General features: G+C 44.6%; 2 protein-coding genes across 3 annotated transcripts in view; both read left to right on the forward strand.

The window, feature by feature from the left end:
- The first annotated feature begins 3,164 nt into the window (after window positions 1-3,164).
- Window positions 3,165-7,640, forward strand: LOC149975710 (uncharacterized). The gene is made up of 2 exons (XM_090206558.1): window positions 3,165-4,347; window positions 7,552-7,640. The coding sequence occupies exons 1-2, from the start codon at window positions 3,165-3,167 to the stop codon at window positions 7,638-7,640; spliced, it is 1,272 nt and encodes a 423-aa protein (XP_090062684.1).
- Window positions 5,391-19,058, forward strand: part of LOC110493584 (EVI5-like protein) — a 39,195-nt gene continuing 25,527 nt past the window's right edge. Inside the window, exon 1 of one of the 2 annotated variants that reach the window (XM_021567940.3) lies at window positions 5,391-5,831. The gene's annotated coding sequence lies outside the window, so the exon portion shown is untranslated. The remainder of the gene's footprint in view (window positions 5,832-19,058) is intronic. The other variant, XM_021567937.3, reaches the window with a different exon arrangement.

Below are 19,058 nucleotides of genomic sequence, written 5' to 3' on the forward strand. Positions count from 1 at the left end.
TATTGTAATTCTGATTCTAATTCTAAGGTTAACCCTTATGTGACATGTCACTTAGTACCACCATGCCTATGGTGAAATAGGTGGTTTCTATGGTGATATGATTTCCCCACTGTTGTTATATGTCTCAGAACCTTGTGCCGAAGCCCCCACAAGGCCCCAGGCCCAGCCGAGAGGCCAATATAGCAAAGGCAGAAAAGAAGGCCAGAGAGGTTATCAAGGCTAAAAAGTCTAGGGAGGCTAAGTCAGGGGTGATATACGCAAGCCGCCAAGTAGTTGGTGTGTTGGCACTGCCTCAAACTCTTATATCTCGAACAACCAGTTACAGTGAGTATTGATCTCCACTTCCAAAAATCTTGGATTTTTTGATGCAATTCTAAAAGGATATATGGTGGAAGGATCCACTATTATCTACGACTCTCCTCTTTCTGTAGGTGTCCTGCCAGCTATCAAGAAGGGCACTAAAGTTACTCAAATGGAGACAACAGGTGGGGGTATTGGTGACACAGTGTTTATTTCTGATTATACAACTTCAATAGAATCTTTACGGTGGTCACTAGCTTGTTCGGTGGTAATTCTGATTGTCTTCTGTTTCAGAAACCCCAGGTCCCCTGACACCTAATGATGGGGAGATAATGATCTCCTCTCCATCTGTTGATGACCTCCTGACCCCAAAGAGTGATGTGACGTCCGAGGCTAAGAGCGATGATGCCTCCTGTCCAATTTCACCTGAGGCGTTCTCTCTAACGAACTTCCTGAAGTCTCACCCGTGAGTCCTGCTGTGAACCTCTATATGTGCAGAACAAATATAATCTATGTAAACACTAGTTTAAGTTGCCAATGATTCCTGGTGTTTGTTTGTTTTCCAGTCAGAGAAAGCTTATCAGGAAGTTCCTCAAACAAATGGTAAGTCCCGCATTTTTTCTGCTTTCAAGGGTGGAGTGATCATTGGAAACAACTATCTTGTAACATAAAAACTACTAGCTGTCAGATTGTTTTCTGTTTCTCTTTCTAAGAACGTGACAATAGGCGACCTGGACGAAATCATCGAGTGGGTGGTGTGTGTCTCCAGTGAGGTGTTCCTCCCAGTGATGGCTCTGCACAGGACCTCCAGACCAGAGTCGTCAGACTCGTCCCGCTGGGGGTCAGGTGTGCTCCAGATCGTCTCTGAAAAGTTCCACCAGCGGAGTTCTGAGCCGAAGGGAAGGCTCCTGGGCGGGCAGCCGCCCACTCCCCCTTCTGAGAACGACAAGGAGCTTCAGGGCATAGCAGATCTGTCTGTGGGTAACATCCTGAAAAGGGCCCAGGAGGACCTCTTCTCTTCTGGCGAGGATGACCTGGAGAACACCCATCCAGGTATTACTCTGACAGAAGAGAAGCTGTCCAGAATCTTCTCAGAGCTGTTCAGGGATGCCTGTGAGAGTGCCCAGGAGGCCGCCAGACGGATCCACCACATGAGGACTGGAAGAGGCAACAACAGCCAGAATGGGAGTTGGCCTGGGTCGTCACAGGGATCAAGCAAATCCAACATGCCAGAGTTGGGAGAACTGGGGTCAGTGAGGAGTCCCAAGGGAAGTGACGTCCATAAAGTCCTTAGCGAGGGGTCCCTCCCTGTCTTTGCCCTGTTTGAGGAGAGGCCAGGGGAAGTTGGGGAGACCAGCAGCCCTGCTGGGGAGATGGACGAGACACAGACTGCCAGCACTCCCAGCATTCCCCGGTCTGGGCATGGCGGCAGAAGGAGTAGCCAGACCACCACTCCCACCCCCGGCCACAGAGAGGCAGGATTCACAGCCAGTAACATCTTTGATGTTATTATTCATCTGGCGCACTCTGACACTGACCGGGAACTCCACCAGGAGTTCAGCAGTGAGGATGATGTTTCACTGAATGACATCATGGACATGAAGTCAACCCCGGCAGTGGAGCCCCTGGGTCAGATCCTGTCCTCATGGAAGCTGGTCAACATGATCTTCAGGGGGAAGGTCCACTACTTTGGGAAGGAGCTCATCTGCAAGGTGTATCAGATGCTTCTGGACACCGGTATGGGCAGGAGGCCAATGGCCCGCCAGAGCAGGTCCGAGCCCATCCTGAAAGACCTGGCTGCCAACCGTAGGCTCTCCAATGAATTCTTCACAGACGTGCTGTACATGTTCATCCAACGGGCCATTAAGAATCTGCTGGAGAACTTCTTGGGTCTGCCGACCACCCCACCAGGCAGAGACATTATGTGGAATGACAACTTTAACTGGATGTATAGGGACGGCTGGGGGAACACCCCCACATCCAGCGAGGAGGAATTGTGGGACAGCGACTCCACCTGGTCAAGTGGGCATGGGGAGGAGGAAGGGACAGAGTCCCGTGGGAGGTGGGCCGCTCTGTTGGAGAAGGGCAGCTTCCTGACCCTCCAGTCCTCCAGCTCCCTCTCCCTCTCCGATGACAACAAGGAGGCACTAGGTTAGTTATTATGATGTTTTTACCATCTTTTGTACCCGCACATTCCCCTTCTTTCTTTTCTCTTGTTGTCAGTAATGGTATTTTCCTTTTCTCTCCCCTTTTTTTCTTATTTTTCTATACAGTGTTTGGAGACATTTTATGTGTGAAGTATTACTTTGAATCAAATGTCAAACTCATTCTATAGAAGGCCGGGTTTCTGCAGGTTTTCACTCCACCCTTGATTGATGAATTAAGGTCACTAATTAGTTAGAAACTCCTCTCACCTGGTTGTCTAGGTCTTAATTGAAAGGAAAAAACTAAAACCCGCAGACACTCGGCCCCCCCATGGAATGAGTTTGACACCCCTGTATTAAATAAATGTTGATTTGACCAGGGGCCGTCTGCCAAGTCCTGACCACCAGGGTGGGAGACATCCTGAACAGTACCTGCAACGACGATTGCAAGGCCAGGCTCATCATCCAGAAAGGTACACTTATAACCTGTTTTACCCATATGACCAGTAATAACAGTGTAATAACCTGTGTAATAACCCGTGTATTACCATTATAGTAAATGTGCTAGATACTGCATAGTGTTATACATGAATGTGGCTTTGAACCATTTCAGAATATGAGTGTATTTTCTTAGGATTGGATTCCGGTGCCAGGGAAAGGTTCCCTGACTTTCCGTGTCCCTCTTCACCCAAGGACGAAGAGGAGGTGGTTGTGAGTGCCATGACTGTCTCATACCCTAAACCCTCCACCTCAACCCAGGCAGCATGGGCAGCTCCTGCCCAGACTCTGGATGTTTTTCTGCCCAGACCCTGCCTGGATGAAGAAGAGGTAGTGCCCAGCACCTCCTTGAAGGACAACTCTGTGACGACCACCCATGCAGCACTGGCAGCTCCTTCCCAGACCCTGGTAGAAGAGGTGGGAGAAGCTGAGGTGTCCAACGTGAGTGAGTGCTCCCTGATGCCCACCAAGGCCCTTGAGAAGATTCCCTCCCTCCTACCAGGCAAGATCCTTATCGAGGAGGACACCCTCAGTTGCAGCACTCCCTGGGCCACCGTCATGAGCCCCCAGACCCTGAAGTTTATCCTCCACGGCATCATGTGCCGACTGGAGGCCTCAGAGTCCCCCCAGACAAGGAGGGCCAATGACCCCTTCAGGCTGATGAAGGATCTCTTTCTGGAGGTCCAGCATGCCCTGAAGTATGCTGACATCTCTGTCCTCTTTGGCCTGGAGGAGAGCATCCAATTCATTGGGGAGGATGCGGTGAAGGCCATCGTGAAGACTGCAGCTAAAAGATTGTCCCTGCGTTCGGACTCCAACCGGGCTCAACTGCGTGCCGCGCGCTCTGGTGGTGAGGCAGCCATCAGGTGCATGGCGGACACCATCACACAAGTCATAGATGACTATTCCGAGGACTGGAGTTCCGGCGGCCATTTTGGAGCCAGGAGGAGCCGTGCTAGTGGGAGGTCACACTCCTCAACCTCCTCAAGGAGTGACGTCACCCTCACCGAGGAGCTCCTGGCCCGGAGGGAATCCCTTGAAGAGGACCTAGCGGAGATGGCTGATGACAGCACTGGTTTGGAGAAGACCATTGTAAGCTCAGCCATCTCTGCCAAGTCCCAGGTAATTAGCTACATTTCTGAGAGCTCCGAGCCCAACAGCTGTGCCCTCTTCACAGACCTCGAGGACATCACCTCCACACATGTGAGACAGACAAGAACTAGTAGATCGTTTAGTTATTTGGGCTGTTTGATTGTGAGGCATCAACTCAAATCTGTTTCTCTCTCTACGAAGGAGAAGGATAAGAAAGAGGCTATGAAGGAAGAAGTGAGGAAGTCAGGAAAGAAGAGGCGAAGAAATAACAAGGACCAGAAGAAGAACAAGGTGTCTCCTCTTGGCAATGATAGTAAGTCCTCATTTCTGTCAGTCAACATGTGCGTCTGTCTTCAGCACACTATTGTAATGTAAGGACGGGAGACTATGATGAAGTTATCAGGGTCTTATTCATTAGCCACTAAATGGAAGAGAACAGACTAAAACAGGGAGGAACTTTCTTGAACTTGCCAACAAATTATTGTTTTTGTTTTCTGTTTCAAAACATTTTGCTACTGTGTGCCTGAATGAACACGACCCTGATTTCCTGCCCTGTTCTATGTCACCTGTTCAGGTACTGTGGCTGCAGATGAGCCGAAGAAAAAACAGGCTCTCCTCCCGCGGATCACAGCTGCCCTGGCAAGACTATTTTGCTTCCCCTGCAAAAAAAGATGCAAAAAGTAACTGCAGAGACGAGTTTGGGAAACCCTGATACCACCTCCCCCAACCCACTTTCTAAAAAAACATCAGTGCCACCAGAAGAGGGAGACAACCCCCCCTATTCACAACTCATTTTATTACCCCCCCACCATTTAATTTAATAAACACAACTTTCAGCTATTTTGATCTTCTTTACTTTTTTTTTACAGACCCACCTGCATGCTATAGATTCGTAAGGTCAATTTGCTGTGTACTGTCTACAGTATCATTGTTATGAGTAGGTTCACTTTGTCAGTCATTATTTGTACCTTTATTTAACTAGGCAAGTTAGTTTAGAACAAATTCTTATTTTCAATGACGACCTAGGAACATTGGGTTAACTGCCTTGTTCAGGGGCAGAACGACAGATATTTTAGGCTACCTGTCGCTATATAGGTATAGGCTAAATGCCCTAACCTAATTGCAATTTACATAATAAGAGTTACATTAGAATAATTCCCTAATTTTATCTTTCTTGAGAGGGAATAAATCTACACTATACTCAATACCATACAGTATTCACACCATGCCGATGCAAGCCCCGCCTCCCCGCAGAATAAAGAATAGACACGAGTGGATAATTGCGGTGTCACAACAAAGGATACCTTAATTAAGCCAATTCATTGGCTTTAGACATGCCAATCATGTCTGTGTTGTAATCTGATTGGTGTGTCTACCACCTCATGGCAAAAGGTGTAGAAACGCTGAAGCACTCCATTCTGTTTATGATTTCTATTTATGATTGACGCTGCTGTTTAAAGCTATATTTTTTAATGTCTGCCTTATTTGTATTATTACACAGTTGGAGAGGACAGGGGAGATAGGGTGGACAGCTCCCTGTCTAGTAGTTGTAGCCTGTAGCTAGTTATACGTCTTCTTGAGGAAGCGCCGACAGACGGACAGCTGTGCGAGTTCGCATTTTCTAATAAAACAGCAGCACGAGCGATGGCTTCGGCGTAGCATTTCGTACTGTATTTTTCACACGGTGGTGAAGTCGACATTGTGAAGGTTTTGTTCTGTGCTAGTTTCGTGGTGTCCGTGTGTTGGCATGACATAGCAGCTACGAGCAAGAGCCGCTTCGATTATGGGAACATTCAGGTAGGCATTACTGTTTTATTTATAAATGTATTATTTACTGTTGTTCTTGTTATAATTGCATGTGTCACATAAATATTTGTTATGCATGTAGATGGATCGAGCGAAGTTTACGTTTATGCTCCTAAACAAAGCACTTAGACCCTGTGTATTTTTACATTGAGGAAGCCTTAATCTTCATCAGAGGTTACTCGGCGACAGCGGGGCTGATACTGCTCCATTTCTCTCTTGTCGAATTAATACAGTGGTCTTCATTTGCATATTTCCGGAAAGCGAATAGGCCCCTCAAATGGAAAGGGAAGGCAAGCGAAAAAGAAATTAGCCGAAATAGGCTACATCCCCGTCATTTTTCTGTAGGCTATTGTTTTACGCCTAGAAATAAGAGGACACGTTGTAGCCTCTTCCCCTGCGCGGCCTCAATTTCATACATCGTTTTACAAACGTTGCAACGTTTTGAATGGCCTTCTTCTTGTCACATTGCACTGCAAGACATAGGCTTGAGCTGCCATTTGAATTGGTGACAGATGCTGAAGCATCATCTGCAGCGCGAGAGCCTGTTGTACAGGTAGCAGCCATATGCATCAGCATATTGGCCTGAAATCCGGGCTAAGTGCCATCACACAAACAGAAACAGGCATAAACCCACGGAATTACATCCTCAGCCAGTTCTTTGTAGCCTATACAACGCAGGTTATTTGTCCTTCAGATGTATTCTTTTTGCTAGTGAAGGCATGCTACAGCCGTTAGAATATTGTAGTCAGAAATGGATGTGCCTTGGGTTGGCTTTACTCCAAAATATTATGAGAGCAGAAGATCTCAAAGTATGGATTGTGGCTAACATTTGATTATGGAAGGGCTATTATGGCTGACAATAAACAAGTGAAGTATTCTGCCCCAGGCGTCTGAATTCAGTCTCTTTTGGGGACTTACTATTCAAGGAATAAATTACCTTGCATTTCAGGATAATTATTGTTAATATTATAAACGGTGGAATAGAACAGACTAGAGACATGCACCACCAAGTGAAAGCGCTGGGTAGATTTCACCAGCACAGAGTGTGTTGAGTGAGAAATCAAGTCATTGCTTTTAGCCTTATCTAGGAAATGCACTCACCATACAGAGAGTGAAACACACGGGCTCTCAAGAAAACAATTATCTGATCTTCACACATCCTCATGACCTTGTTTTGAAAAGAAATGCTATACCCGTTTACCACACACACACAGATGGGACATTTGAACATTACAGCTCAGTAAAAGTGACAGTTGGCATTCACACACGGCTGTCTAAACCTCACTTCTTTCTCATCATCCCTGCTACTTGCTGTTGCTACGGCAATCCATGCTGAGGTGAACTGTGAATGAATGGTAAGCTAATAGGCCTTTGTGGTGTTGCCAGATGAACAGTCTTTGTGTTTTACACTGGCTTGGCTGTGGCGTGCCTCTGCTGTACAACCTGCTGAATGCCACAATAAGGGCCGTGGAAGTAGGAGGGAGGGATACCATCTACCTGTCCTGATGTCTGTGTCTGTCTGGATCGCTGTCAGGTTCTGTATGTCTGTCTCTGCATCTCTGTGAGGGTCTCTCTGTCTGTCTGCATCTCTGTGAGGGTCTCTCTGCCTGTCTCTGCATCTCTGTGAGGGTCTCTCTGTCTGTCTCTGCATCTCTGACAGGTTCTATCTGTTCGTCACACTGACTCTCTCACTGTGGTTGGTTGTTTGTAGCGATCAGCAGAGGCCTGCCCTGTGCTAAAGGCTCCACTCCATTATCCTGCTGTGCTGCTGATGCTGAGATACTGGGAGCAACTCCATGACCTGACATACCAAGCCTAAAACTCCAGTATCCTGCCCTACTGCCGCTACTACAAGCTCCCTTGTAGTGTGTTGTTCCTGTCATTTTGGTAGCACTACATTACAGCACGGAATAAAGCGGTAATAGAATGGTAACTAGTTAAAGTTACTCACAAAGCAAACCATTATTTGCCCAGATACAGGATGCTACAGATCAGTATAACTGTATTGTTTCAGAGACCTCACATACTAGAGGGGTGATAATACAAAAACAACATGGCAGTGTTTCACCTAAAATTCTCAAAATGTCTTGGCATGGGGCCCCCATTGATTTTGTTATGTTTGAGTCACTCAGATACACTATATATACAAAGGTATGTGGACACCACTTCAAATTAGTAGATTCAAACATTTCAGCTGACAGATGTATAAAATTGAGCACACAGTCATGCAATCTCCATAGACAAACATTGGCAGTAGAATGGCCTTACTGTCAAGTTCAGTGACTTTCAACGTGGCACTATCATAGGATGCCACCTTTCCAACAAGTCTGTTTGTCAAATGTCTGCCCTGCTAGAGCTGCCCTGGTCAACTGTAAGTGCTGTTATTGTGAATTGGAAACGTCTAGGAGCAACAAAGGCTCAGCCACAAAGTGGTAGGCCACACAAACACACAGAATGAGACCGTTGAGTGTTGAAGCATGTAGCGCGTAAAACATAATCTGTCCTCGGTTGCAACACTCACTACCGAGTTCCCAACTGCCTCTGGAAGCAACGTCAGCATAATAACTGTTTGTCGGGAGCTTCATGAAAGGGGTTTCCATGACCGAGCAGCCGCACACAAGTCTAAGATCACCATGCGCAATGCCAAGCATTGGTTGGAGTGGCGTATGATCTGCTGCCATTGGACTCTGGAGCAGTGGAAACGCATTCTCTGGAGTGATGAATCACGCTCCACTAGTTGGCAGACCGACGGACAAATCTGGGTTTGGCGGATCCCAGGAGTATGCTACCTGCCCCAATGCATTGTGCCAACTAAAGTTTGGAGAAGGAATAATGAATGGTCTGGGGCTGTTTTTCATGGTTCGGGATAGGCCCCTTAGTTCCATTGAAGGGACATCTTAACGCTACAGCATACAATGACATTCTAGACGATTCTGTGCTTCCAACTTTGTGGCAACAGTTTGGTGAAGGACCTTTCCTGTTTTAACATGACAATGCCCCCTTGCACAAAGAGTTCCAAACATAAATGGTTTGTCGAGGTTGGTGTGGAATAACTGGACTGCCCTTCACAGAGCCCTGACCTTAACCCCATCGAACAATTTTGGAATGAATTGGAACGCCGACTGCAAGCCAGGCCTAATTGCTTAGCATCATTGCCCAACCTCACTAATGCTTTTGTGGCTGAATGGAAGCAAGTTCCAATATCAAGTGGAAAGCCTTCCCAGAAGAGTGGAGGCTGTTATAGCAGCAAAGTGGGGACCAACTCTATATTAATGCTCATTATTTGGTAATGAGATGTTTGACAAGCTTTTGGTCATGTAGTGTAGCATAAGAACACAACGTAAGACATAGCAAAATGTGTAGAATTTCAGGAAACTAGCTTTAAAACTGTAAAATGTTTTCTCTTCCCCATGGCAAAATGTCTAGAATTGCGACTAGCAGACAAATTTGCTTTAAAACAGCAACATTTTATCTCTGATGCCATGGGAGGGCCTCTAAAAATATTGGTCAGAGAAGGCGCCGTTGGTCACGCCCACTACCACACCCCCCCCATCTATTTCTCCACCTAGTCAGGTGAACAGGGCCTTGCCCTTTATTATGATAAACAAGCCTGGGCAACCATTTCACCAGAGCTGTTGTCTTGGTTGCACTTGTTTTCTAGGATCACTGGTGTCTGGTAATGTACAGGAATGATTCACCTCAGTTCACAGTTCACTCTCGCTGGGAGTATGATTAACGTCACCTCTCTATTGGCCCATTCCACTGTGTGTGGTAAACTATCCAGACCTGTTCTGTAACCCCAGAGGGAGGTTTCATATGGCTTTAAAATAGAGCTGAATGAACACACAATCAACTGGTGGTGACACAATGTCCCGGGGCTATTGTACCAAAGTGGCACAGGTGTGCCAGTAATAGGTCGGATGGTTTCTGTTTGATGCCGCACTAACTATACTGGCCCCAGATCAGTTTGGATCAGTGCCCCAGAAAAGGGGATCTGGTTGGTTCATCTACTGTGGGAAAGTGAGGCTTAAACCAATCCCACGGACATCCCATGTATCGTTTATGTGTGTATTTTCTGTTCATGCCTAGGCAAATGCAAGGGCACCCTGGGTTATGTTGGTGCACAGTGTTTAATCTGTTTGTAATCCGTTTGAGGATGACGCAGCAGTGCTGGTGATCCTTGTAATCTGTATCTTATTGAATCACCTGATCAGGGTCAGGTACACTCACTACCATTGCAGAATAAATTATTAGTCACATCGCATTGCTTTGGAATTTGTTTGGAGGGAGGATGGTGGAAATGTGTATTTTAAAGCCATGTTCCCCCTGGTATTCATGGAAACGTGATTATCAGGAGGGCGCTTATAGCTAAACTAGGAATTCAGGAAGCAATTCTTGTTCTAAATGTGCTTACTTTTAGGGAACTTGGGTAGTCTGAGGGAGCTTCACCGGATGACATGTCATTCTAATTAGCCCAAATGTGTCTGGTCTTCATTCAAGCTTACCGTCAAAGCAACTTATTCATTAGATTAATCTCGATTCTAGATAACATCTGCTGTACAGGGCCTTGGACCGATATAACGAATGTGTATATATAATTCACTTCATCAAGGAAGGTCACGTGGAGACCAGGCTGTCATTGCCATGACGATTTTGGATGACTAGGGGAGGTCAAGCCTATTAGAGACAAGGGTTAATATGCAGCCATTACAGAATCAGAGGGAATACGTCAACAGCAGTGACGTCAGAAGAGCACAGGGTTCATAATACTAACCCTAGACACCAGAGTGGGAGAAGAACTGGGCACTACATAGTGGACTACTTTTGACCAGGGCCCATTCCCAAGTAGCACACTATATAGATCATAGGTTGCCATTTTGGATGCTGCCAGTCGCATGCACTTGGATGTTGTGGTGTTGAGGAACAAGCCACGTGTCAGCGGACAGATGGGAACAAAGCTGTAAATGAGATGTAGCAACAGCGAGGTTAGGGCGTACAGGAGGTAGGACTGGGGGTTTAGCGTGGGGGCTGCCCTTGATGTCAAGCATGGCCTGAGGGGGAGTCACAACACGTACAAGGAGGGAGAGAGGGGAGAGGAAGGGATGGGATGGGTGGATTAGGGGTTCAGGGGGAGAAATGGGGGATAGAGAGGGTTGATAGTTGGGGGTACAATAAGTCTGTCTGTCTGCTGTGGACAGTGGGAGCGAGGATAGGAAGTGCTGAGGCGCACACAATGTGATAATTGTGCACGTGGATAGCGGTTTACATACAAACTCATGCATAGGCACAACACAGTGCTCACATTGAAGCTGCCCCATTCACGGCAAGGGAGAAGCTGCTGTTTACACACACAACAGGGCTCACATTGAGGCTCCCTCATGTGCTGGGTACAGCCTTGTTCCCCCAAGGCTAACTCCATCTCCAGTACTCTGCAGTCCCAAGTTCACCATGGTGGTGTCTCAAATTGCACCCTATTCCTTAAATAGTGCAGTACTTTTAACTAGGGCCCATAGGGCTCTGATCAAAAGTAGTGCACTATATAGGGTGCCGTTTGGGAAGCACAACATGCAACCTCCAGACACACTAAATGGGAGAACTTCTGCATTCAGGTACATTCAGTGCTATTTTTTTGTTGTCCTACCATTACCCTTAGATTTAATGTACTGATAGCCAGAGCAGCAATTGTCCCACCTATTGCTGTAGTCGAGCATGACTCACAGAGTTTGGAATACAGCCTGGCTTCAATGACATTGCTGTATACCCCCTCTGGTGTACATCCTACTGTAGCTGGACTGGAGTGATTCCCGGTGAGATGACCAATGGGGATGCCAGTAATTTAGGGGATTCGTTTTCAGAGGGAGACTAGTTTTATATTTTCAGAGATGTTAAGGTTATTTCTTGCACTGGTTTCTTAAAAGGTAACTACAGTTGAAGTCGGAAATGTAAATACACTTAAACTCAGTTTTTCACAATTCCTGACATTTAATCCTAGTAAAAATTCCCTTTCTTAGGTCAGTTAGGATCACCACTTTATTTTAAGAATGTGAAATGTCAGAATAATAGTAGAGAGAATTATTTATTTCAGCTTTTATTTCTTTCATCACATTCCCAGTGGGTCAGACGTTTACATACACTGAATTAGTATTTGGTAGTGTTTCCTTTAAATTGTTGGGTCAAACGTTTTGGGTATCCTTCTATGAGCTTCCCACAATAAATTGGGTGAATTTTGGCCCGTTCTTCCTGACAGAGCTGGTGTAACTGAGTCAGATTTGTAGGCCTCCTTGCTCACATACACTTTTTCAGTTCTGCCCACACATTTTCTATAGGATTGAGGTCAGGGCTTTGTGATACCTTGACTTTGTTGTCCTTAAGCCATTTTGCTACAACTTTGGAAGTATGCTTGTGGTCATTGTCCATTTGGAAGACTCATTTGCAACCAAGCTTAAACTTCCTGACTGATGTCTTGAGATGTTGCTCAATATATCCACATAATTTTCAGTCCTCATGAAGCCATCTATTTTGTGAAGTACATTAGTCCCTCCTGCAGCAAAGCACCCCCACAACATGATGCTGCCACCCCTGCTTCACGGTTAGGATGGTGTTCTTCGGCTTGCAAGCCTCCCCCTTTTTCCTCCAAACATAACGATGGTCATTATGGCCAAACAGTTCTATTTTTGTTTCTTCAGACCAGAGGACATTTCTCCAAAAATATGATCTTTGTCCCCATGTGCAGTTGCAAACCATAGTCTGGCTTTTTTATGGCGGTTTTGGAGCAGTGGCTTCTTCCTTGCTGAGCGGCCTTTCAGGTTATGTCGATATAGGACTCGTTTTACTGTGGATATAGATACTTTTGTACCTGTTTCCTATAGCATCTTCACAAGGTCCTTTGCTGCTGTTCTGGGATTGATTTGCACTTTTTTGCACCAAAGTATCAAAGGTATCAAAGGTCATCTCTAGGAGACTGAACGCGTCTCCTTCCTGAGCGGTATGACGGCTTGCGTATTATTGTTTGCACAGATGAACGTGGTACCTTCAGGTGTTTGGAAATTGCTCCCAAGGATAAACCAGAATTGTGGAGGTCTACAATTGTTTTTCTGAGGTCTTGGCTGATTTCTTTAGATTTTCCCATGATATCAAGCAAAGAGGCACTGAGTTTGAAGGTAGGCCTTGAAATACATCCACAGGTACACCTCCAATTGACTCAAATTATGTCAATTAGCCTATCAGAAGCTCCTAAAGCCATGACATAATTTTATAGAATTTTCCAAGCTGTTTAAAGGCACAGTCAACCAAGTGTATGTAAACTTCTGACCCACTGGAATTCTGATTTAAGTGAAATAATCTGTCTGTAAACAATTGATGGAAAAATTACTTGTCATGCACAAAGTATATGTCCTAACCGACTTGCCAAAACTATAGTTTGTTAACAATAAATTTGTGGAGGGGTTGAAAAACGAGTTTTAATGACTCCAACCTAAGTGAATGTAACCTTCCGACTTCAACTGTATATGCATCGTCACAGTGAGCAGTCTGAGAGGAATATCAAGGGTTAAAGTTCAGTATTTCTAGTGTCATAAGATTAGCTTTGATACAATTAGACTACAACTTTTCTCTGTTGCTATTGTTACGTTGTTTTGGAGGAACTAGCTACGTGTCATTCTGAGAGAGGATTGTGACGGTTTGGGGACGCCCGTTTTCCTGAGCTGCTTCTTCTGAGGCAATTGGTCTCATGCTAGTTAATGGCTCTTTTGATTGGCCTCTCCCAGCACATGAATGGCGTCCTTGTCCCTCCATCCCTCTACAGTGTTTTTTCCCTTCAAACAATATATTTTTTTTCTCCTCTCTGGGCAGTTTTTCTGTTTTCCTTGTCGTTGTCGTGCTTCAGTAGACATATGTATCTGTGTGACTATGGCTGATATTAAAACAGCTAGGGTGTGTGTGAGTTGTAGTCATAGAGCTGTTCAGCATTCCAAGGATGTCTAGCCCATTCCCCTCATCTCTCTCGCGCTCATTCCGTTTGTCAAATGTATGCTGAATTACCCTCTGCTTGGGGTTACGCCTATCTCTCCTCTCCCTCTATGTGGATTGGGGCCACCAGCTCGGCTGGACTCTGGCTTACCCAGTAATAGAGCTCCCATACATGATGCAGGCCAGGGCTGTACTTCTGTCCATAGAAACAGAATCACTAGAATGGAAATGCTATGAGGGTGCAGTCAAATTGCCATTGCCAAATGTGTTTTACTTGTTCGAATAATTATATTTCTATGAGGCTGTCAGGGTTTCCTTTTTCATTCTAGTAATTCTATTTTTATGGTACTGCCTGGCTGCCAAGTAGAACAGGAAAGAACCCTGGCCGCCGCAATTTGGCTGCACCTTCATGGGATTCTCATTCTAGTAATTCTATTTCTATGGTGCAGCTTGGCTGCCACAGACAGGAGTGTAGAGAGGAACTGCTGAGCAGCATTGGTACCTTCATGATGAAACAGTAGCAGCGGACCTCTGGTTTATCACTGACCAATGGTTCCCCCCTATTAGTTTTTATGATTAGTAGCTGCATTGTGCAGTGCACAGTCTGTTCTTGGCTTTACTAGAGGGTGGAGATAGGATAGTGGACTGAGAGAGTACCAGGCCTTGCCTACCTGGCCTCGCCTCACATAGGCCAGTAGAATGTTGCACATTGTGAATCACAAGCCAGAGTGCGTGCGCACACACACACACACACACACCACAACAATATACACAAAACCTTCCTTATCAGAAAATGGGATTTCATGGATTTAACCTCTGCTTAAATTGCCATTATTTCTTTCTTTGTCAATGGATTTGCATGAGAAAACAAACAATTAGAAATTATAATACTTTGAGGAATGTTGTTTTGTATTTTCATAGCTCTGCAGATTTCTACTATATCAACATGGCCTATCTTTCTCAACACATTCTTTCTAGTTTGCTAATCTCATAATTAATTATGGCTCCAATCCAATCACCTTTAATGCACTGTCTCTTCCTGCTTGCTTGATATTCACAGCATGATGTCATCAAATATTCATGACATCACATTTAATGGTAATCTAGCTAATGTTGATCCATCAGTGAGTGATTTAAATGGTGATCTACTCTGCAACACAGAGTGCTAGGACACAGCCCTTAGCCATGGTATATTGGTTCTGTAACAAATCCCCTGAGGATTTATTGTTATTATAAACTGATTACCAACGTAATTGGAGCAGTAAAAATACATGTTTTGTCATACCTATACAGTCTGATATACCACGACTTTCAGCCAATCAGCATTCACGGCTCGCACCACCCAGTTTATAATACAGGATTACATAATGATCCATTAAATCCATACACTTAGAATGTGTGCGTCCCAAATGGCACCCTAATTCCTATATAGTGCACTCCTTTGACCAGAGCCCTGGTTAAAAGTAGTGCACTATAGAGAATAGGGTGCCATTTGAGACACAAACCAATCTCTTTATAAAGAAGACTGTAAATGAATGTTGAGCCACAGTGAGACAATGGCCATTATAGAATGTGATGTCATCATCCATGGTGACTCAGGCCCACACCCTGATAACCACTCCCTTAGCAAGTGGACGGCTATAATATCGTTCACTGTGGATTGACTGTGATCAATTCACTTAGATGCGAATCAAGGGACTGTGTCAATTATTTTTGTTTGTTGTGTTTGACATAGAAATTGGCTCTGTAGGAAAATGTCAAACAACCAAATTATCTTTTCATAGCACTTAACCATTTATCACAGAATTCAACCAACAGTTGACCTCGTATAAGCATTGACTAATGAGACACAGGACTATGTACAGTGCATTCTGAAGTATTCAGACCTCGTGACTTTTTCCACATTTTGTTACGCTACAGCCTTATTGTAAAATGGATTCAATTGTTTTTTTCCCCTCATCAATCTACACACAATGCCTCATTTAGACGTGTGTGTGTGTGATATAACATTTACATAATTATTCAGACCCTTTACTCAGTACTTTGTTGAAGTACCTTCGGCAGCGATTACAACCTGGATTCTTCTTGGGTATGAATCTACAAGCTTGTCATGCCTGTATTTGGGGAGTTTCTCCCATTCTTCTCTGCAGATCCTCTCAAGCTCTGTCCAGTTTTTTCAAATCAAATCAAATTTGATTGGTCACATGCACATGGTTAGCAGATGTTATTGTACATATAAATATATGGATGGGCCATGACCGACCGGCATAGACGAAATGCAATAGATGGTATAAAATACAGTGTATATACATCTGGGATGAGTAGTGCAAGATACAGTTTAAGTCGGAAGTCTACATACACTTAGGTTGGAGTCATTAAAACTCATTTTCAACCACTCCACAAATTTCTTGTTCACAAACTATAGTTTTGGCAAGTCGGTTAGGACATCTGCATTGTGCATGACGCAAGTAATTTTTCCAACCATTGTTTACAGATCATTTTACTTATAATTCACTGTATCACAATTCCAGTGGGTCAGAAGTTTACATACACTAAGTTGACTGTGCCTTTAAACAGCTTGGAAAATTTCAGAAAATGTCATGGCTTTAGAAGTTTCTGATAGGCAAATTGACATAATTTGAGTCATATGGAGGTGTACCTGTGGATGTATTTCAAGGCCTACCTTCAAACTCAGTGTTTCTTTGCTTGACATCATAAAAAATCTAAAGAAATCAGCCAAGACCTCAGAATATTTTTTTAGACCACAAGTCTGGTTCATCCTTGGGAGCAATTTCCAAACGCCTGAAGGTACCACGCTCATCTTTACAAACAATAGTATGCAAGTATAAACACCATGGGACCACGCAGCCATCTTACCACTCAGGAAGGAGACGCGTTCTGTCTCCTAGAGATGAACGTACTTTGGTGTGAAAAGTGCAAATCAATCCCAGAACAACAGCAAAGGACTTTGTGAAGATGCTGGAGGAAACAGTAAAACATATCCTATATCGACATAACCTGAAAGGCCGCTCAGCAAGGAAGAAGCCACGGCTCCAAAACCGCCATAAAAAAAGCCAGACTACGGTTTGCAACTGCACATGGGGACAAAGATTGTACTTTTTGGAGAAATGTCCTCTGTTCTGATGAAACAAAAATAGAACTGTTTGGCCATAATGACCATCGTTATGTTTGGAGGAAAAAGGGGGAGGCTTGCAAGCTGAAGAACACCATCCCAACCGTGAAGCACGGGGGTGGCAGTATCATGTTGTGGGGGTGCTTTGCTGGTGTACTTCACAAAATAGATGGCATCATGAGGTAGGAAAATGATGTTTATATATTGAAGCAACATCTCAAGACATCAATCAGGAAGTTAAAGCTTGGTCAAAAATGGGTCTTCCAAATGGACAATGACCCCAAGTATACTTCCAAAGTTGTGGCAAAATGGCTTAAGGACAACAAAGTCAAGGTATTGGAGTGGCCATCACAAAGCCCTAACCTCAATCCTATTGAAAGTTTGTGGTCAGAACTGAAAAAGCGTATGCAATCAAGGATGCCTATAAACATGACTCAGTTACAACAGCTCTGTCAGGAGGAATGGGCCAAAATGCACCCAACTTATTGTGTGAAGCTTGTGGAAGGCTACCCAAAACGTTTGACCCAAGTTAAACAATTTAAAGGCAATGATTCCAAATACTAATTGAGTGTATGTGAACTTCTGACTCACTGGGAATGTGACGAATGAAACAAAATCTGAAATAAATCATTCTCTCTACTATTATTGTGACATTTCACATTCTTAAAATAAAGTGGTGATCCTAACTGACCTAAGACAGGGAATTTTTTACTATAAAAAAATGTCAGGAATGGTGAAATGTATTTGCCTAAGGTGTTTGTAAACTTCCGACTTAAACTATATGTAAACATCATTATTAGAGCCCTGCGGTTGTGGGTGGTGCAGTTTCTGTTCCAGGCGGCGATAGCCGGGCAGGATGTTCTCAATTGTGCATCTGTAGAAGTTTGAGGGTTTTATTTGACAAGTCAAATATCTTCAACCTCCTGAGGTTGAAGAGACGCTGTTGCGCCTTTTTCACTGCACTGTCTGTGTGGGTGGACCATTTCAGTTTGTCCGTGATGTGTACGCCGAGGAACTCAACTTTCCATCCAACTTGGAAGCGTAGCTGCACAGCTATTTTCAGGTCTCTCCAGAGATGTTCAATCGGGTTCAAGTCCGGGCTCTGGCTGGGCCAATCAAGGATCTTCAGAGACTTGTCCCAAAGCCACTCTTGCATTGTTTTGGCTGTGTGCTTCGGGTCGTTGCCCTGTTGGAAGGTGAACCTTCATCCCAGTCTGAGGTCTGGAGCACTCTGGAGCAGGTTTTCATCATGGATTTCTCTGTACTTTGCTCCGTTCATCTTTCCCTCAATCCTGACTAGTCTCCCAGTCCCTGCCACTGAAAAACATACCTACAGCATGATGCTGCCACCACCATGCTTCACCGTAGGGATGGTGCCAGGTTTCCTCCAGATGTGGATCTTGGCATTCAGGCCAGAGAATCTTGTTTCTCATCCTTTAGGTGTCTTTTGGAAAACTCCAAGCGGGCTGTCATGGAAGCAACTCCTCAGTAAAATTCACGTCTTTTTACTCTACCATAAAGGCCTAATTGGTGGAGTGCAATAGAGATTGTTGTCCTCCTGGAAGGTTCTCTCATCTCCACAGAGAAACTGGAGCTCTGTCAGAGTGAACATTGGGTTCTTGGTCACCTCCCTGACCAAGGCATTCTCCCCCGATTGCTCAGTTTTGCCGGGCGGCCAGCTCTAGGAAGAGTCTTGGTGTTTACAAACTTCTTCCTTTTAGAATGGTGGAGACCACTTTTGGTTACCTTCAATGCTGCAAAAATGTTTTGGTGCCGTTCCCCAGATCTGTGCCTCAACACAATCCTGTCTCAGAGCTCTACGGGACCTTATATAGACAGGTGTGTGCCTTTCCAAATCATGTCCAATCAATTGAATATACCACAGGTGGACTCCAAGTTGTAGAAACATCTCAAGGATAGTCAATGGAAACAGGATGCACCTGAGCTCATTTGAGTCTCATCGCAAAGAGTCAATACTTACAGGAGAAGAAAAACCCTTGAATGAGTAGGTGTGTACTAACTTTTGACTGGTACTGTATGGTAATAAGGTATTTTATATTTTTAATAAATTAGCAAACATTTCTACAAACCTCCTTTCGCTTTGTCATTATGGGGTA

Source organism: Oncorhynchus mykiss, chromosome 17, assembly GCF_057628025.1.
Source record: "Oncorhynchus mykiss isolate SJ-2025 chromosome 17, ASM5762802v1, whole genome shotgun sequence".
Classification (NCBI taxonomy): domain Eukaryota; kingdom Metazoa; phylum Chordata; class Actinopteri; order Salmoniformes; family Salmonidae; genus Oncorhynchus; species Oncorhynchus mykiss.

Excerpts from the sequence above, each read along its gene's own strand:
- LOC149975710 (XM_090206558.1), top strand. The coding sequence starts at position 3,165 with ATGACTGTCTCATACCCTAAACCCTCCACCTCAACCCAGGCAGCATGG. Across the intron at positions 4,348-7,551 it reads GTCTCCTCTTGGCAATGATA|CGATCAGCAGAGGCCTGCCC; the intron begins GTAAGTCCTCAT and ends GGTTGTTTGTAG.